This window comes from Eulemur rufifrons, chromosome 16 (assembly GCF_041146395.1).
Source record: "Eulemur rufifrons isolate Redbay chromosome 16, OSU_ERuf_1, whole genome shotgun sequence".
NCBI classification, from domain to species: domain Eukaryota; kingdom Metazoa; phylum Chordata; class Mammalia; order Primates; family Lemuridae; genus Eulemur; species Eulemur rufifrons.
The window spans coordinates 54,597,444-54,613,844 of NC_090998.1; the positions used below are offsets into that span (position 1 = coordinate 54,597,444).

The following is a 16,401-nucleotide window of genomic DNA, read 5'->3' on the forward strand; positions in this document are numbered from 1 at the left end:
CAGATGGGAAAGTGAAACAATAGGAAAAGCCAAAACAATTTTTAAAAGTTTCATATGAGGATTTTGTGCCCCTTGTGGGCTTTAGGGCTACCTCTTGGCAAGGGGGACAAGTGCTGCTAGGAACAGCCTGCGCCCAAACTGTTGGCACAGCCGCTGCCTGGCTCCCCGGAAGGCCTGAGATGCCGGCAGAAACTGAATGGGACATCCGTCTTGATTTCGCCTGGGTTCTCCTCCTTCCACCCTGCATGCTCTTTCTCAGGCTCTTTTTGCTTTCTCCTCTCCTTATGCCAGGCCCTTAAAAGTGGATCTTTCCCATGGTTCCGTCCCTGGGTCCCTTCATATTCTATAGGACTAGCCGAGCAATCTCTTCATTTACTTTATGGATTTAACTAGCATTTTGGTCCAAAGCTTTTTATGTCCAGCTCAGTTCTCTTCTGAACTCAGGCCCATATTCCCACTTGTCTATGTTCCCTTTCTCTGCAAGTCATTCAGACAAACTCAGTACAGAACAGAGTCTAGATTTCTCCTTGACCCTCCTTCCTCCTGCTTCTCTTATCTCTGTTAATGGAATCACCTTTTACCAGACACCCCAGGTAGAAACTCTGGACTCTTATTCTTTTCCCCTTTTTATAATCCACTCAGCCACCAAGTACCACCTTTTCTAATGCAGAAATACTTCTTGACTATATCCACTGTTCTTCACCAGGGCCCCTGCATTCATTCATTTCATTCCATTTCATTTTGTTTCATTTTAAAGATGGGGTCTCACTATACTGCCCAGGCTGATCTTGAACTCCAGGCCTCAAGTGATCCTCCCACTTTAGCCTCTCAAGTAGCTAGGACTACAGGCTTGTACTACCACACCTGGATAGTTTTCTTATTTTTTGTAGAGACAGAGTCTGACTATGTTGAGCAGGCTGGTCTTGAACTCCTGGCCTCAAACCATCCTCCCACCTCGGCCTCCCAAAGTGCAGGGATTATAGGCATGAGCCACCATGCCTGGTCTTATTGTTTTTAAGGTACAAATTTTCATTACAAAACAATTACTCTCTAGCTGAAAAATTTTCATTGCCTCTTTACTGTTTATAAGATAACAAAAAACTAAACTCCTGAGGAAGGCATGCCAGGCACGTTCTAATTTGGCCTCAGTCTGGCTTTCCAGCCTCAGCTTTCCACTGTGCACCACACAAGTTAGCTAGCTGCTCACAACTTCTCATCGTTCCTTCCCACATCTCCAGCCTTTGCTCAGGATAGTCTGTCTGCACGGGTGTTTTGGCACCTTCTCTCCGTATGGAGAATTGCTTTATTTTTCATGACAGTACTGAAATGTCACTTTTATGAAGATTTCCCAATTCTACCTGACCTCCATGCTTTCCTGAATGTTGGACAAGATAATCTTTATCACAATGTACTGTCATTATTTGTCTATGCCTCTGTCTCCCCAACTAGTCAGTCAGCTCTTCAAGGACAAGAAGCATGCCTGACTCATTGTCATGTCCCTATCAACCCCACCCCCTCCCCCTTCAGACCTAGGTACTTAATAAATAAGTAATTAATCAATTAGGCCAGTGTGGTTGTCTGAATAATGGCCCCAGAGATGTCCATGTCCTAATCTCTGCAACCTGTGAATGTGTTACTTTATGTGGCAAAAGGGACTCTGTAGTTGTGATTAAGGATTTTGAAACAAAGAGGTTATCCTAGATTGTCCGTGTGGTGACCAAGGTACTTGCAAGAGTCCTTAAAAGATGGAAGAAGGAGGTAGGAGAGCAGAGAAAGAGATGTGAGGGCAGATGCAGAGGTTGGAGCAATGTCATTGCTGGAAGGGGGACATGAGACAAGGAATGTGGGGGCCTCTAGAAGAGGAAAAAGGCAAGGAACATATTCTCCCCCTAAAGTCTCTAGAATGAACAAGAGCCCTGCTGACATCTGACATCTTGATTTTAGTCCTAGATTTTTAGATTCTAACCTGAAGGAACTATAAGATAATAAATGTGTGTTTTTTTAAGCCACTATGTTTGAAGTAATTTATTATAGCAGCAAAAGGAAACTAATAGCCCCAGTTTTAATGAAAAAATCAAACTCGGTGTGGCAGGCTCAAGCCTGTAGTGGGGGGCGGGGGGAGGGAGGACAGGCTGAGTGGTGTGGAAGTGGTAAATCAGAGTGAATGCTACTACTGTGTCAAGAAATAGGTGTTCCCTCCCAATGTGGCTTCATCCCTGTCACCCTGTGATTCTTACACACAGTAGACATTGGAGATACCTGGTTCTAAACAGGAAGGGGTGCTGATTACCTGTTCGGCCTTCGGTTTGAGCTTCCTTGCTAAAGAGACCTCCACTGACAGTCAGGATCTGTATCTTGTATTTCTTGCCTGGTGTTAGATCTTCAAATTTGTGTTGCTTGGTGGTGGCTGGCTCTGATGTGTTGCTCAGAAGGATCCCATCTTCATTTAGAAGCAGGACATCGTATCTTTCTGCCACACCAACAGCTTTTTGCCAGCTTACTATTAAGGAATGGCTGCTGTATGCATTGTCTGCACTTATTCCCTGGACAGTTGCTGGCACTGCAAAGAAGCAAGAGAAGCAAGACAATTCAAGTTCTATCATTTAGGATGAAGTAGCCAATTGAGAAAAACTCTCCTAAATCAATGGATGTCGGAGACAATGCCTTTGCTTTATTTCTGCTGCATTGACACCTTCTGGGTGCCCTTAGGGAGAAAAGAGGAGAAAATATTTCTTGGCCTGACTTGTCTGTATAAATACTTTGATTTTCCATTTTTTCCTCTGATTTTAGAGAGAATCTTAAAATCAGACAGGTAGAAGAGTTAGTGAAAGTGACACTGATAAACATGCAGAGTGATGCCTATCTCTGTATTTAGAAAGTGGAAGAATGCTGAACAAATTTCTTTTCTTTTTTTTTTTTTTTGAGACAGAGTCTCACTCTGTTGCTCAGGCTAGAGTGAGTGCCGTGGCGTTAGCCTAGCTCACAGCAACCTCAAACTCCTGGGCTCAAGCGATCCTACTGCCTCAGCCTCCCGAGTAGCTGGGACTACAGGCATGTGCCACCATGCCCGGCTAATTTTTTCTATATATATTTAGCTGTCTATATAATTTCTTTCTATTTTTAGTAGAGATGGGGTCTCGCTCTTGCTCAGGCTGGTCTCGAACTCCTGAGCTCAAACGATCTGCCCACCTCGGCCTCCCAGAGTGCTAGGATTACAGGCGTGAGCCACCGCGCCCGGCCAACAAATTTATTTTCAATGAATGTAACTTAGATGGCTGAATGATGTCTCTTGTTTAGACTTTTATTCCCAATATTAACTCAAGTCAAAACTTCAAGCCTTGACTTAAGCAGTAGGATATAATAGTATTTGTACTATAGCTCCTGATGTGAAACGCAAAATAGTATTATTTATTAATAATATTTTCTGTCCTAGGTTCATTTCTTTTCTCATTTTACATAACCTTCTTAGGAGATTTCATCTACCCTCATGGTTTGAATTGTCACCCATAAGGTGACAACTCCCAAATTTAAATTTTCAGCTCAGATCTCTCTCCTGTTTTTGCAAATTATATCTCTCCCTGGATACAGATATCCAATATTCAAGAATCCAAATAGGGCTCCTCGTCTCCCTTCTCCTATGTTCTCATTGTCTTTTGCTCCTCTGTCTTGGTCCAAGTCAAAAACTTAAGCTGTCACCCTCACCCTTCTACATATACGCAAACACAAGTTTTATAATTTCTGTGTCCTAAATCTTCTCTCTCTTGGATCTATCCATTCTCTCCTCCTCTACCGTCACTACCTGAGGACCGTCCCATCTCTGGCATGCACTGTTGCCACAGTCCCTTGACCAGTCCCTTTCTTCCTCACCTACATACCATATCCAGCATATTTTCACAGCCCTCCCGCGCTGATGGCCCTTCAGTGGCTCTCCATACAAGGCCCTTCACGATTTGGTCTATCTACTGACCTGGCCACATGGCTCACACTCTTTATTCTAGTGTACTAAACAGCATGTTAGGTCTCAAATGTGCCATGCTGTCTCTCACGTGCAGGCTTTTGCTTTTTCTGCTAGAACCCAGTCAGTTTGCACTTTACCTGGATGACTTCTTACTCTTTATTCAAGTTTTACTTCCTCCTGGAAGCCTTCCTTGCCTTTTCTTGTTTGCTCCCATAACGTTCCATAATTACTCTTATTTTAGCATTTACCATGTTGCCTTTTTACTTCTCTGTTTCCTTCACTAGATTATAAGGTTCTTGAGGTCACGGGCTCTGTCTTGCTATTGAATGCCCACTTTCTGACATAGTTCTTAATACAGGTTGGAGATATGTAGATATAGATATAAATAGTAGATATAGATATGAAATAGAGGCACAGTAGGGCATGGTATGGAAGTCCCAGGCCCTACAACTAAATAAATGGTCATGAGAATGTGAGATATCTAGGAAGTACTGTGTCACAGTAAACAGCATGAGATTTGGAGCCAGCTGGACCTAGATTTGAATTATAGCTCTAGGTCTTATTTTATGTATCCTTGATAATGTTTCATAAACTTTCTGAGCCTTACTTTCCTCATCTGTAAGATGAAGTTAATGATCTCTACCTCGTAGTATGACTGGAGATCATTTTAAATGCCTAGCATATCAAAGGCACTTATAGTTTATTTTTGTTTTAAAAATAATATATGAATAGTGATATTAACATAAACAAACACATTATTCATTCGTTTGATACTTGTCCTTTAGCTATCCCTGGTAAAGTAGATGACATGGGTGCATACTTTTTCTTAAAAAAAGAATTTTGAGAAAAGGGAGAAATTTTGAAAAATACATAGTTACGGAAGTCCACTTGTTAAAATGAAAAATTTTATATCTTTTAGCAAGCATAAAAGTATATTCAAATGATTTTGTTTCTAATTACCTCTCACTTGTTTTGAAAATCTTTTTTTTTTTAAATTTCAGCTTATTATGGGGGTACAAAAGTTCAGGTTACATACGTTGCCCATGTACCGCCTATCCCCCCAAGTCAGAGCTCCAGGTGTGTCCGTTCCCCAGACAGTGCGCATTGCACCCATCATGTAGGTATATACCCATCCCCTCCTCGCATCCCCCCCCTCCCCGAGTCAGCACCTTCAAGCGTGACCATTCCCCAGACGGTGCACAACACACTCATCATGTAGGCATACACCCATGAAAAGCTTTATTAAGAAAGAAAAATAAAATAAAAATGAAGAAAAAACAAAAGTTTGATAAAAAAAAATTTAAAGAAAGGAAAGAAAAATGAAAAGAAAAAATGAGAAAGACTATTAAAACAACATTGACTTGTACAGACTTAGGTGGTTTTAAATTTAGATTTTTTGATTTGTGGATGCCTGAACCCATTCACTGCCCCACTGTGGAGAACGCTGAGGCATTCTACAACCCTTCTCCAGGTGGATGCTCACCTGTCCGCCCCAGTGCGTCTACCTGATTCCTCAGGGACCCGCTGACTGAGGCGATCGCAATCTGGTACTGTTCCCCGGCCTCCAGTCTGTGGAACGTGTGCTCGGAGATGTGCTTGGGGATGGTCTGAGACTCCACCTGTTGATTCTGCCTGAATGCTGACACCGTGTAGGAATCAACATCTCCTCCACCAGGAGACCAGGTCACTGTCAGGGTATCTGTGGCTCCATTGGAAGAAATGTGAACATTTTTGACAGCGCTAGGAACTAAAAAAGAAAATAAATTTAGAAGCCATCACTTAGAGAATGAACTGTGGAAATTTTCAACCAAAGTTTTCACGCTTCTTACATGTCAGTATCTACTGAAAGAACACACATGAAAAAAGATATAAATTTTCCATTTTTCTCTGACTTTTCTGACTGAACTGAAGTTGATGAGGGAAAGTTTAGAGGGAGATCAAGGCCAGTGAGCAGAAAGGAAGAATGCCAATGATGTCACCAGGGGCTAGTTAGACTGCGTTGGTCCAAGTCCTGGTTTTCTCATTTACTAGCTGTGGGAGTACAGGCAAATTACTTAACCTCTGTAAGTTTCAGTTTCTTCGTCAGAAAAACAGCAATGATGATAATAGTAACCAGCCTGTAGCACTGTGAGGCTTGAACAAGATATAAAGTGCTTGGCTGCAGGTCTGGCTCATGGTGAACTGTCAATACATGTCAACACTCTAATAGAGTTCCAAAGAAGTGATAACCAAGCAACAGAGTTATTTAGACTTAATCTGTTGCCTCACAAGCACCAGCTAGTCACATCGATTTAATGCTATTTCTCTGAAAGCTTCTTCCCCACACCACATCCCCTTCCCATATTATACTTTATTTTTATTAACCCATCTTGGACAACATCATTGTTACTATCAAGATAACTTTTCTCCCATCTAGGCATCTCCCTTTTAACCCCTCCAAACCCTCAATCGAAAATGCCTGGGCTACCCAAATGTTGAATACCCCACTGTATCTACTCAGGTTCAAGAACAATATTTCAAATTACCTGTTAAGCCCTCAATGAAGGCTGACTGCTGTACATCGCCACTGATGGTCAAGACAAGAATTTTGTACTGGCGCCCTGGTGTTAGGGAAGTGAATCGAAACTCAGTTGCAGTATTTACAAGGTGAAAAGGAGGAAATACTTTCATGTCATTGAACAGCAGCTGGACTTCATACTGGTCGACATCCCCATCAGCTGGTGACCAAGTCACCTGCAAGTCCTCAGTGCTCCTATTCTGCAATGTTAGATCCTTAACGGGCTCTGGAACTGGGGAGAGAAATGAGAAGACACTTCAGGAAAGGAACTGATTGGAGTTTACCTACACAATAATTTATGAATCACATTCAAGGAACTGGCAGACATTTCCCTTCCCCAAATAAACCACTTGAACTACTTCATGCATAATTAAATAAGAAAAATTGGAAGCAACGATTAAAATTGTGATTTTTTTTTTCTGACAGAAATCTTATATGCTAAATGTTGGTAGAATATAATTATAAAATGAGTTATGATCTCAGTCGTAAAATAAAACAAGAAGTCTGGAGTTTTAATGCCACGATGCAGGAAGACAGGAAAGAAAAATGGGACATTTGGCCTTCTTGCTCCCCCACTATGCTTGCTTTTATCTACCAATAAATATGCTATAATTATGGCCCATGGCTTGGCTGAATGTTAGCTCCAAGTGAGAGGTACTGGGAATGTGATGTATTAATCAGTAAGTAGAGAAAATTCAACGTTCAGATAAATTATTTACTCAGTGACCTTCAAGTCCAACCAACTGTCAGATTTTGCAATCATTCCACTTACTTGTTCTCCCATTCCCTTGTTCACTGGCTTCGTATTGTCCACTTTTTGTGCTAACGGTGACACTGTACAACCGTCCAGGGACTAGCTGAACAAATACACACTCATTTTCTGACTTGGGAATGCTTTTCTTTTGAATGAAGTTGTTTTTGTTTTTAATAGTGACTTCATAGTAATCAAAGTCTCCGGTGGCATGCACCCAGGATACCTTTAGATAGTCACTCCTGGCTGAGTTGCTAACACTGATTCCCTGGACCTTGTCAGGCACTGAAAAAGAGAACAGACAACAGCTAAGATGTAGCGATTCTGATGAGCAGTGTATCACAGATGACAACCTGGGATGATAAAGCAAAGTGAGTAGATTTTTATTGCATGCATTTAAAAGGCAAATCTTAGATCTCTAGATCACAAATTTCTGGAGGTGAAAGATTGTTACACTACTTGGGGTGATGAAATAGATCTTTTAATAGAACCCGATGAATCCATTCTAATCCTGTTGTTTGCCACCACAAAATGTCATTATAACATGGAACATTAAACATGGTAAATGATGATTAATATGGATGATGGTGATGCTATTAATAATTCTAGCATACCTTGGTGACTCAAGATGTGATGTTACCAAGAAGAGTATAAACAATCCAAAAGAAAAATGGAAGAAGAGGAAACACATGGTTAATTGCATAACGCATAAAGAGATTGCCCATGTCACTGGTGATCAAGGAAATGCAAGTCAAAACTACAGTGAAATACCATTTAACATCCATTGGACTGGAAAAACTTACAAACCTCATAAAACTAAGTATTGGAGAGGATGTCCCTCTATAGGTGATTGGATAATGAACACAGTGAAATACTATAATTAATTTCTTCTTCTTAACTCAAAACATAAAAATATAGATTTTTTTTGCCCTTAACATCAAAACACAAAATATGAATGAAACTTATCAATATAATAAGTGAAAAATTTCAATCCCCAAAAGATTATATATTGCATTAAAAATACCTTTTTTAAAAAATAATGTTAAAGGAACTAAAATTTTAAAGACCTATAATTTTAAGTCTATATATAGATGCAATAAAACTATGCAAGATGGAAAGCTTGGGAGATATAAACATAGGAGTCAAGATGTTTGTTACTCTGGCATGGATTAGTGAGGTGGGAACCACATGATTTGATGTAGATTATTGTTAAGGTCCTAGTTTTTATTTTAGGTAGTGGTTTCCCATGTACATGTTAAATTATTAAAAATTACTAACCAGATACTAAAAATATAAAAGTAGCAATTGATGCATGGTTTCCTGAACCAAGAATTATAATTAATCTAATTTTGTATACCTGAGGTTCTTCCCAATAAATATACAAAGAAACAAACAATCCTGTGTATCCATGGTTTCCTTCTCAACCAATAAATAAATAAATGCATGTTACCAGGAACACTGTAAAATAAGGCAATTCTAGATTTAGAACATGATAGTAAGGAGATTCTAGTTTTTACTTGATGCTGAATTTTAATTCAATAATAGGCCTTAGATTCATTACTGTTTGACTATAACTGAACATTATAAATATTAATGAGGAGGAACATTGAAAAGAGGCAGGAACTCAATCTAGGGTACTAAATTTCTGTTCTGATACTATCAAGTACTCTAGGCTGTATGGCTTCCCTCTGTGTTTGGTATATGTTAAAGGATTTCTGCTCTAACCACATGCCAAGCTTGTGTCCTACTCTTTTCTTCTACTTTCCCCCCAAATCATGAAACAGCTCAGAAATTTCAGTATTTTTGCATTTAAGCTACTTTTTTTTTTTTTTTTAAGACAGAGTCTCACTCTGTCTCCCAGGCTAGAGTGCCATGGTGTCAGCCTAGCTCACAGAAACGTCAAACTCCTGGGCTCAAGTAATCCTCCTCCCTCAGCCTCCTAAGTAGCTGGGACTACAGGTGTGTGCCATCACGCCAGGCTAATTTTTTCTAATTTTAGTACAGACAGGGTCTCGCTCTTGCTCAGGGCTCAGGCTGATCTCGAACTCCTGACCTCAAGAGATCCTCCCTCCTTGGCCTCCCTGAGTGCTAGGATGATATAAACTACATTTTTTTTTTTTTTTTTACAATGCTTCTCATACCTACAAGTTGTATCAGCATCTTTTGTTGGATTATATTTACTGATTAGTTTTTGGAATATAGCTCACCACAGATAATGGAGAAAAGACAGGTATCCTTTCTTCAGGATATTGACCTGAAACCAATTACAGTGTTGCTCAAATGTAGTTGTTGCAGAGTTAAGGAGAGGAAATTATGAAGTGACAGTGTATGCATGGGCTAAGAAAGGTCAATCATCCAAGCAATTTCCTGAAGGCAAAGCAACTATTACAGGAAGAAAAACTAGGCTTAATACCATGCTAAGTCAATAAGGGGCTCTCCAGGTGGACTGGGGGTAATTTGTGAGACCTGCCTTGCTACATGGTGGGATGATGCGATACAGAATTAGAAATATTGGTATTTCACCCAAAATGAAGAACAAGAGCATCAGAAAAGGAAAAGGGCATTAAGATAATCAGCCAAAATCAACTGGACAACAACTCAGACATGAATCTCCAGTTAAACTCATTCGTCAGGGGCAATGACTTGCTCCGGTTAGTCATGCACCAAATCCAAGTTGATGCTGGTAAAAGTCAAGAGGATGCATTAAATAAAGGCTCACTTGTCTTGCATTTAAAAATAATTTTAGCAAAAGGCCTGGCAATATTAAAGTCACATGGATAGGAAATGTTCAAGAAGTGGCATTGATGGGAAGCAAGAGGTTAGTAGTTGGATGACATACCCTTTAATTTCTGGTGATTTGGGGGCTCCACGTTGATCATCATTATGAGACACTGACATAAGACTGCTTAGTAATTGGAAGTCTGCTTTTCAGAGCTAAATCATTGGTGTGATTATCAGTATAATTAGACTTTAACTTATCTGACGGTATGGATAATCTCTTTATGTCCTTGATTAGTACTCTCAGATATAGCGTGATATAATAGGCATAGCAAGGGAACTAGGCTGAGTTCTGCTGCTGGTCAGTCATGCAGCCTTGGAGAAGCCACACGCTCTCTGGGACTTTGTCTCCAAATGAGGAGATGAGGTTAGAACATTCTAAGGATCCTTTCAATGCTAGCATTCTGTAACAATGCAAGCCATCATAAGCGATTCTTAACCATTTTGGAGTCACAGAAACAATGAGAATGTGCTAAAAGCCTTGGATTCTCTCTTTTCAAAGAAATGCACATGCCTTTCCTATTCTCAAAAACTTCATGGACAATTTCCAGGGTCACTACATTCCTGAAGTCCGCCCATAGACCACTAGGTAAAAACCCTTTATCTAAGTGATTTCCGATTATTCATTCACCAAATATTTGAGAGCCTGATAGGCCCCAGGGCCTGTGCTAGGTATTAGGGTGATGTCAATTGTCCCAGATCCTCCTGGAAAAACTAACATTTTTAAATGCAAAACTCAATCCATAGCTCAGTAGGAAAGATTTGACAACCTATTAATGCCAATCTTAAGCAGAAATCTCAGATGTAAACCCCCGAAAGCATAAATACACTGGGAATATGGTAACTGTCTAAATTTAGTTCTTTCCAGCACATTGCAGACCTCAGGTTCACTTCCTTTGCTAAGATTTTTGCTCCCTAGTCCCAGAACTATAAAGGCTCCCATTTTCAACTTGTGTCAAAAAGGATGAATAGTGATCTTGACTAACAGATATTTCAGGAAGGATTTCAGGACAGAGAGCTTCATAGGCTCTGGAGTCACTTAGAGCTGGGTTTAAATCCAAGATCTGAAACTTACTGGCTGTTTCACAAGGTAAACAGTTGGACAAGTTACCTAACCTCCCTGATCTGGAATAATAACAATGACTACCTCACTCAAGAGTTTACAAGGGTTAGTTAGCTCACATATGGAAAGCCAGGCACTAGTAAGCAAAAAGTGCTCCCTAAACAGAAATACGTTTTTACACTATTTGCACATAATATGAATTTGGGCCACAAAAGCTACGTTATTCTTACTCCAAAGGTAACATCTGCTCACATAAAGAGTTTCTCGGGTCAAAATATGAAGACTCCATAAGAGTTCTGTGATCTCAGCTGCCTCCCGCCCTGTCCCTGCAGAATGTTTACAGCCCTGGGCTGTCGCGAGTCGCGTGCTCATTGGTTCTTACGGGGCCCTGCACCCTCACGCGTCTTTACCTGTCCGCTCTTGGCTGAAGGAATGGTTTTCATACTTGCCGCTCCTTGTACTTATGGTCACGTTGTAGAGGCGGCCTGGGGTGAGGGAGCTGAAGGAACATTCGCTGACAGACTTGGCAATGGTGAGGGACTGGACCACCCTGCTGTCATGAGAGAGCGTCGCCACGTAGCTGTCCACGTCGCCCGGCGCCGGCAGCCAGGAGACGCTGAGGAAGTCGCTGCGACCCGAATTGTTCACCGTCACTCCGCTCACGCTGGAAGGGACTGTGATTTTCAAAGGGGAGAAATTTTAAAAAGAGATGCAGTCAAAAGTTTGAGTCATCTAGTGTGGCCAACAAAAACTGTGGACTCAGGAGATCTAATCTGATTACGTAAGAGGTCAAAGAAGTGTGAGGATTTCACTTTAGCTTCTGGAAGCTGAATGCTTTTACACCAGAAGGCTAACCAAAATAAAAACGTCAGGGGGCCTTGAGGATGGATGCCTCATAAATACAGGGATGCCGCTACTGCGTTTTTATGGGGTTGCTGTTTGTAAAGTACCTTCAGTGGACGCAGTTTTACGAGAATGTGTCAGGAGGGTCCTGGCAGGAAAGGGAACAAACATAACAATCCAAATGAATCAACTCGAACCAAACTCACCAATAAAGCAAAGATGGTTGACGGGAAGGTGAAGAATGTGAAAGCTTTTCTAAAGATCTTAGACTTTAGCTTAGACTTTCGGATAGCTTCAATCTTCATGCAGTTTATTCCTGGGGAGGCTGATAGCTAACACAACTGGAGGGACTGACTGTGTTTTCCCTTTGCAAAGCATTTCCTGCCCTCTAGTGGCAAGAAATAACTCTTAAAACCCTATCCTGGAAGCAAGCAGTCTGGAAACTGGACCAACTGTGGGCAGAGAGAGCTGTTATGGTGATAACGGCCTTTCTGATGTCAAGGATAACCATTTCCTTGTGTCAGTTGGGGTTTAGTGCCACAAATATTTACTGAGAAGCTACTCTTTGCCAGGTATGCAAAAATGGAAAGGGCATGGATGCCTTTAAGAAGTTCCCTGGCTAGAAGTATAGTTAGCAAATTAGTATTGTAGTATTGAGTCTAAGTTGTACCACATTTCAGAAATAAGTGCCTAGTAAATAGTACTGCCATTAGTGAATAAAGGAAGAAAATGCCAAGTAGATATGAACTAAAGTACTGTTTTCATCCTTAGTTGATTAACTTAGCTAAATATTTTCATACAATTGTCAATATTAGTACATCACATGTAATGGATAGAATTTGGCTAGATGACTAATGAGAATCCTTCTAATCTAATATGCTCTGACTTTGTGAGTTAAGCTCCAGAGTCTCCCTCACACTTAAAAGCACTTACTCATCACCAAAAATTATGAACAGCACTCAGCTGAACAAATGCTGATCCACATATATGGACATTTTTTAGATATAAAGTTGAACTTTTAGCAATAAGATTTATGTATGAGTATATTCCCTTCCCTTCCTTCCTCCCTCCCTCCCTCCCTCCCTCCATCCATCTATATGTCCTTTGGTTGATCTCAAAAGCAACTTTTTCTGCTTGTTTTTTAAAACTGCCGGAAATACTTACAACTTCCTACATTTTACTAGAAAAGATACAATGATCCTGAGTTTTCCCAAAAGTATGATTCACACATTTAAGAAAAATAGGTACAAAATTGGTTTGTTTTTCTTTTAGAATGAGCATTTTTTCAGATTAGAATTAGATTTGTTAAGCATATCTGATAGCTTCAATTTTAAATATTCTGCCACCTTATCTAGGCTGGGAGGGTTTAGTTATATATGTTTCTACTCTGTGGAAACATAAGTAAAATAAAAGAAAGTCTTTCAAAATTATTTCAGTATTGCCCAATATTTCAGCAATTTGAGAAGATAGTAATGATTATAAAGTCCTCAGCCACTGAAATATTTACAATTTACTGTGTACCAAATTTACCAATCTGGGTACCTTTCAAAATCCCTAGTTGTTGTACTGCTACAGTAGTATCCCATTCCTCTCCTTTCTCATGATAATATGCACTCTTAATATGTTTGAGTACAATAACTCATGCTTATATGTATTCATATTTTGTGTGCTCCTCATAACTTTATGATAATCCTTCAAAGAATTTCTTGCCCCTTTTTTGAATACTTCTATTATATAATACAGGTCGAATACTGATACCTCTGTTATAATTAAAATAAAGGTATAAAAATAATTACAAGTTCCATTTATTTCAAGTGGCCACTCATTTCAAGTGATATCATACACTTTACTATGTTGGTTTACCACAATACGTTGGACAGCCCTTGATATATTTTAAAATGAGAATTTTATATATAATATATATTTTAATTTTGTGTTCTTTCATTGCATTATGTTGACAATTACATTTCCTTCTTTGGTGCTATGGCTCTCTGATACACATTACCAAAATATGACTAGTTGTTCACCAACCATTTCCTTTCCTCCTGACACAAAGCTAGACTGTATTTCTCAGGCTTCCCTGCAGTTAGGTGTAGCCACGTAACTGAGTTCTGGCCAGAGGAATGTTGGTGGAAGTGATGATTCTACTTCCAGGTTTGGTCATCTGCACCACACCCCTCCATTCTCTAGAGAAATGGAGAGAGCTCTGAGGACCTAGAGGAAGGAAGAGCCATAGATGATAGGAGACAGGTTCCCTGAATTGCTGCTTGCAGAAAAACCAACCAATCCAGTCATCCAATCAGGAATACCCATATTGTAAAGTTGTGTAAGCAGGAAATAAGTCAGTTTAACTTGACTGATATAACTACAACTCACTGGAAAATGAATGCAAAGTCCTCCTGAACTCCTCTCCTCAACTTTCTTGTTATTTCTCCTTCTCTACTCTGACACGCAGGGTAGGAGTGAATTACCACACATGCATTAAAAATTGGAGGCTTAGAGAAATAAATGAATGTAAGAACTAGGACCAGAATCTGGCCTTCCTGATTTCCAAGCTAAGATTTTCATCACCCCCATCCTCAGCAATGCGACATTGGTGGATGGTGCCAAGAACCCATTGAAAGAGAAGAAAGAAGGTATCAGGAAGAAAGTCGCAGATGACAGTGTGAGCTGCCATAGAATGAGGGAAATGGGCATACATCAGTGAATTTCTACCAGGACTATGAAACATCTTTTCAGTGACTTAGTTGCTCTTCTGGGAGAGTTAATGAAATTAATGTTCCTTGGGCTTATTAAGTAGGTGAGACTCATGATATTGGAAAGAGATACATTTATGATGCCTGCAGCTGATATTCAGAATCTGAGCGTTGGAGATGTAGGAGAAGCCTGAAATCCAACTTAGAATAATTTTATAAAATTATGTAGGCAAGGTTACCGACCTGACTCTGAGTTCACTAATAAATATCAAAGCTTCTATTGGGTTTATGTAATTTTTTTTCTTTCTAAGAAATTGGAACATAAATTTTATATGTAATATATATTTTAATTTTGTGCTCTTTCATTGCATTATGAAGAAAATTACAGTTCCTTCTTTGGTGCTATGGCTCTCTGACACACATTACCATAATGACATTTGCTTACTTAGCTTTCTGCCCTATTTGACAGGGAGCTCTTAAGGTCAAGGAACATTGTTTAGCTGGCAGATAATATCAAGCACTTGTTTAAGGTTGCTTATGAAGGCATATGTGATTTGAGAATTATATTACCTCAACTTTTAACCACATAAATTGGGAATCATTTTCTTTCTATGTCTTGAAAGGCAAGAATATGAAAGAGAGTGAAAGATACTTTGAGAGTTTTGTTTTGTTTTTCAAATCTCATTACTTGTTTACCTTAACTGGGACATAAACATTTCAAAGGTAATCAACTGAATGAGAGGATAAGCTTAGGCATCAAGTGACTATCATGTCTTTGCCAAGGTTTTCCTAGGAGTTCTGACATGTTTATTAGAGATTTTAGAAAATTCAGAATTTATTCTCTCCTGCCCTCATTCATCACCCAATATCCATTCCATGTACTTTCTGGAGGGTATTGAAACTTAGCTTTTAGGAAGGCCAGAGGTGAGTTTGTTTTTAGGCTATTTAAAAAAAAAAATTCTAGAATGCTCTGTTTGGGGGACCTAGGTACTCAGGTTTCTGTAAGTCATAGATACACACATCTCCACTTCTTACCTGTTCGTCCCTCCACCACCACTTGTCGAGAAGAGATCCCTCCACTCACTGTTGTCACCACCACCGAGTAGAGGCTGCCCGATTTGAGGGAGTGGAAGCTGTACCTGCTGGTCTCACTGGGAACACTTTCATTTTTGATGACCACGTTTTCGTGGATCAGTAAGACTTGGTAAAATTCTACATCTCCCAGTGCCTGGGTCCAGTTAGTAAACAGACTGCTGGTCATCCCTTGGTTGGCCACATGCAAGCCAGTAACTTGGGCAGGCACTAAAACACAGTAGACAGAAGACAAAACAAATGACACTTAGTCACCCTAAGGAAGTGTAAGAAAAATGAGTCAAAAAATGGAGACAGACTTGAAAGTGCCCAAAATAATTTTTTTGTTGTCTCTATAGACTCTCAGTTCTATTTCCTGTGGCATATGGAGAACTACTCCCCTACAGAGGCTCTACTACTTTGAAAAAGCTGCTTATATGGGAAATCAAATCAAAATTATTTAGGATCCAAGGATGAGATGATGCATCGTTAATCAGTAGTTTTGAATTTAAATTTTAAATAATAAGGCTGTTGTTTTTGAAGATAATATGATTTTCTCTGTCTTTACCCCATGAGAACATTTATGTTGTTTATGGTTGTTATGGAGTGGTATTGGGAAGTTCCTTCAATCTGATAATTAGCTTATGGTCTGGCAAACTGGTTAGTTCTTTATGGGCACATTCT

The 16,401-nt window shown here is 39.8% G+C and overlaps 1 protein-coding gene across 2 annotated transcripts in view; it reads right to left on the reverse strand.

Moving 5' to 3' along the window:
* PTPRB (protein tyrosine phosphatase receptor type B) overlaps positions 1-16,401 on the reverse strand; it is a 106,984-nt gene that overhangs the window by 37,092 nt on the left and 53,491 nt on the right. For both annotated transcript variants that reach the window (XM_069489819.1, XM_069489820.1), the window contains 6 exons: positions 15,682-15,948; positions 11,518-11,781; positions 7,288-7,551; positions 6,484-6,747; positions 5,442-5,705; positions 2,291-2,560 (listed from right to left, as the gene is read on the reverse strand). In XM_069489819.1, the coding sequence (XP_069345920.1) occupies positions 2,291-2,560; positions 5,442-5,705; positions 6,484-6,747; positions 7,288-7,551; positions 11,518-11,781; positions 15,682-15,948 (1,593 nt within the window). The remainder of the gene's footprint in view (positions 1-2,290; positions 2,561-5,441; positions 5,706-6,483; positions 6,748-7,287; positions 7,552-11,517; positions 11,782-15,681; positions 15,949-16,401) is intronic.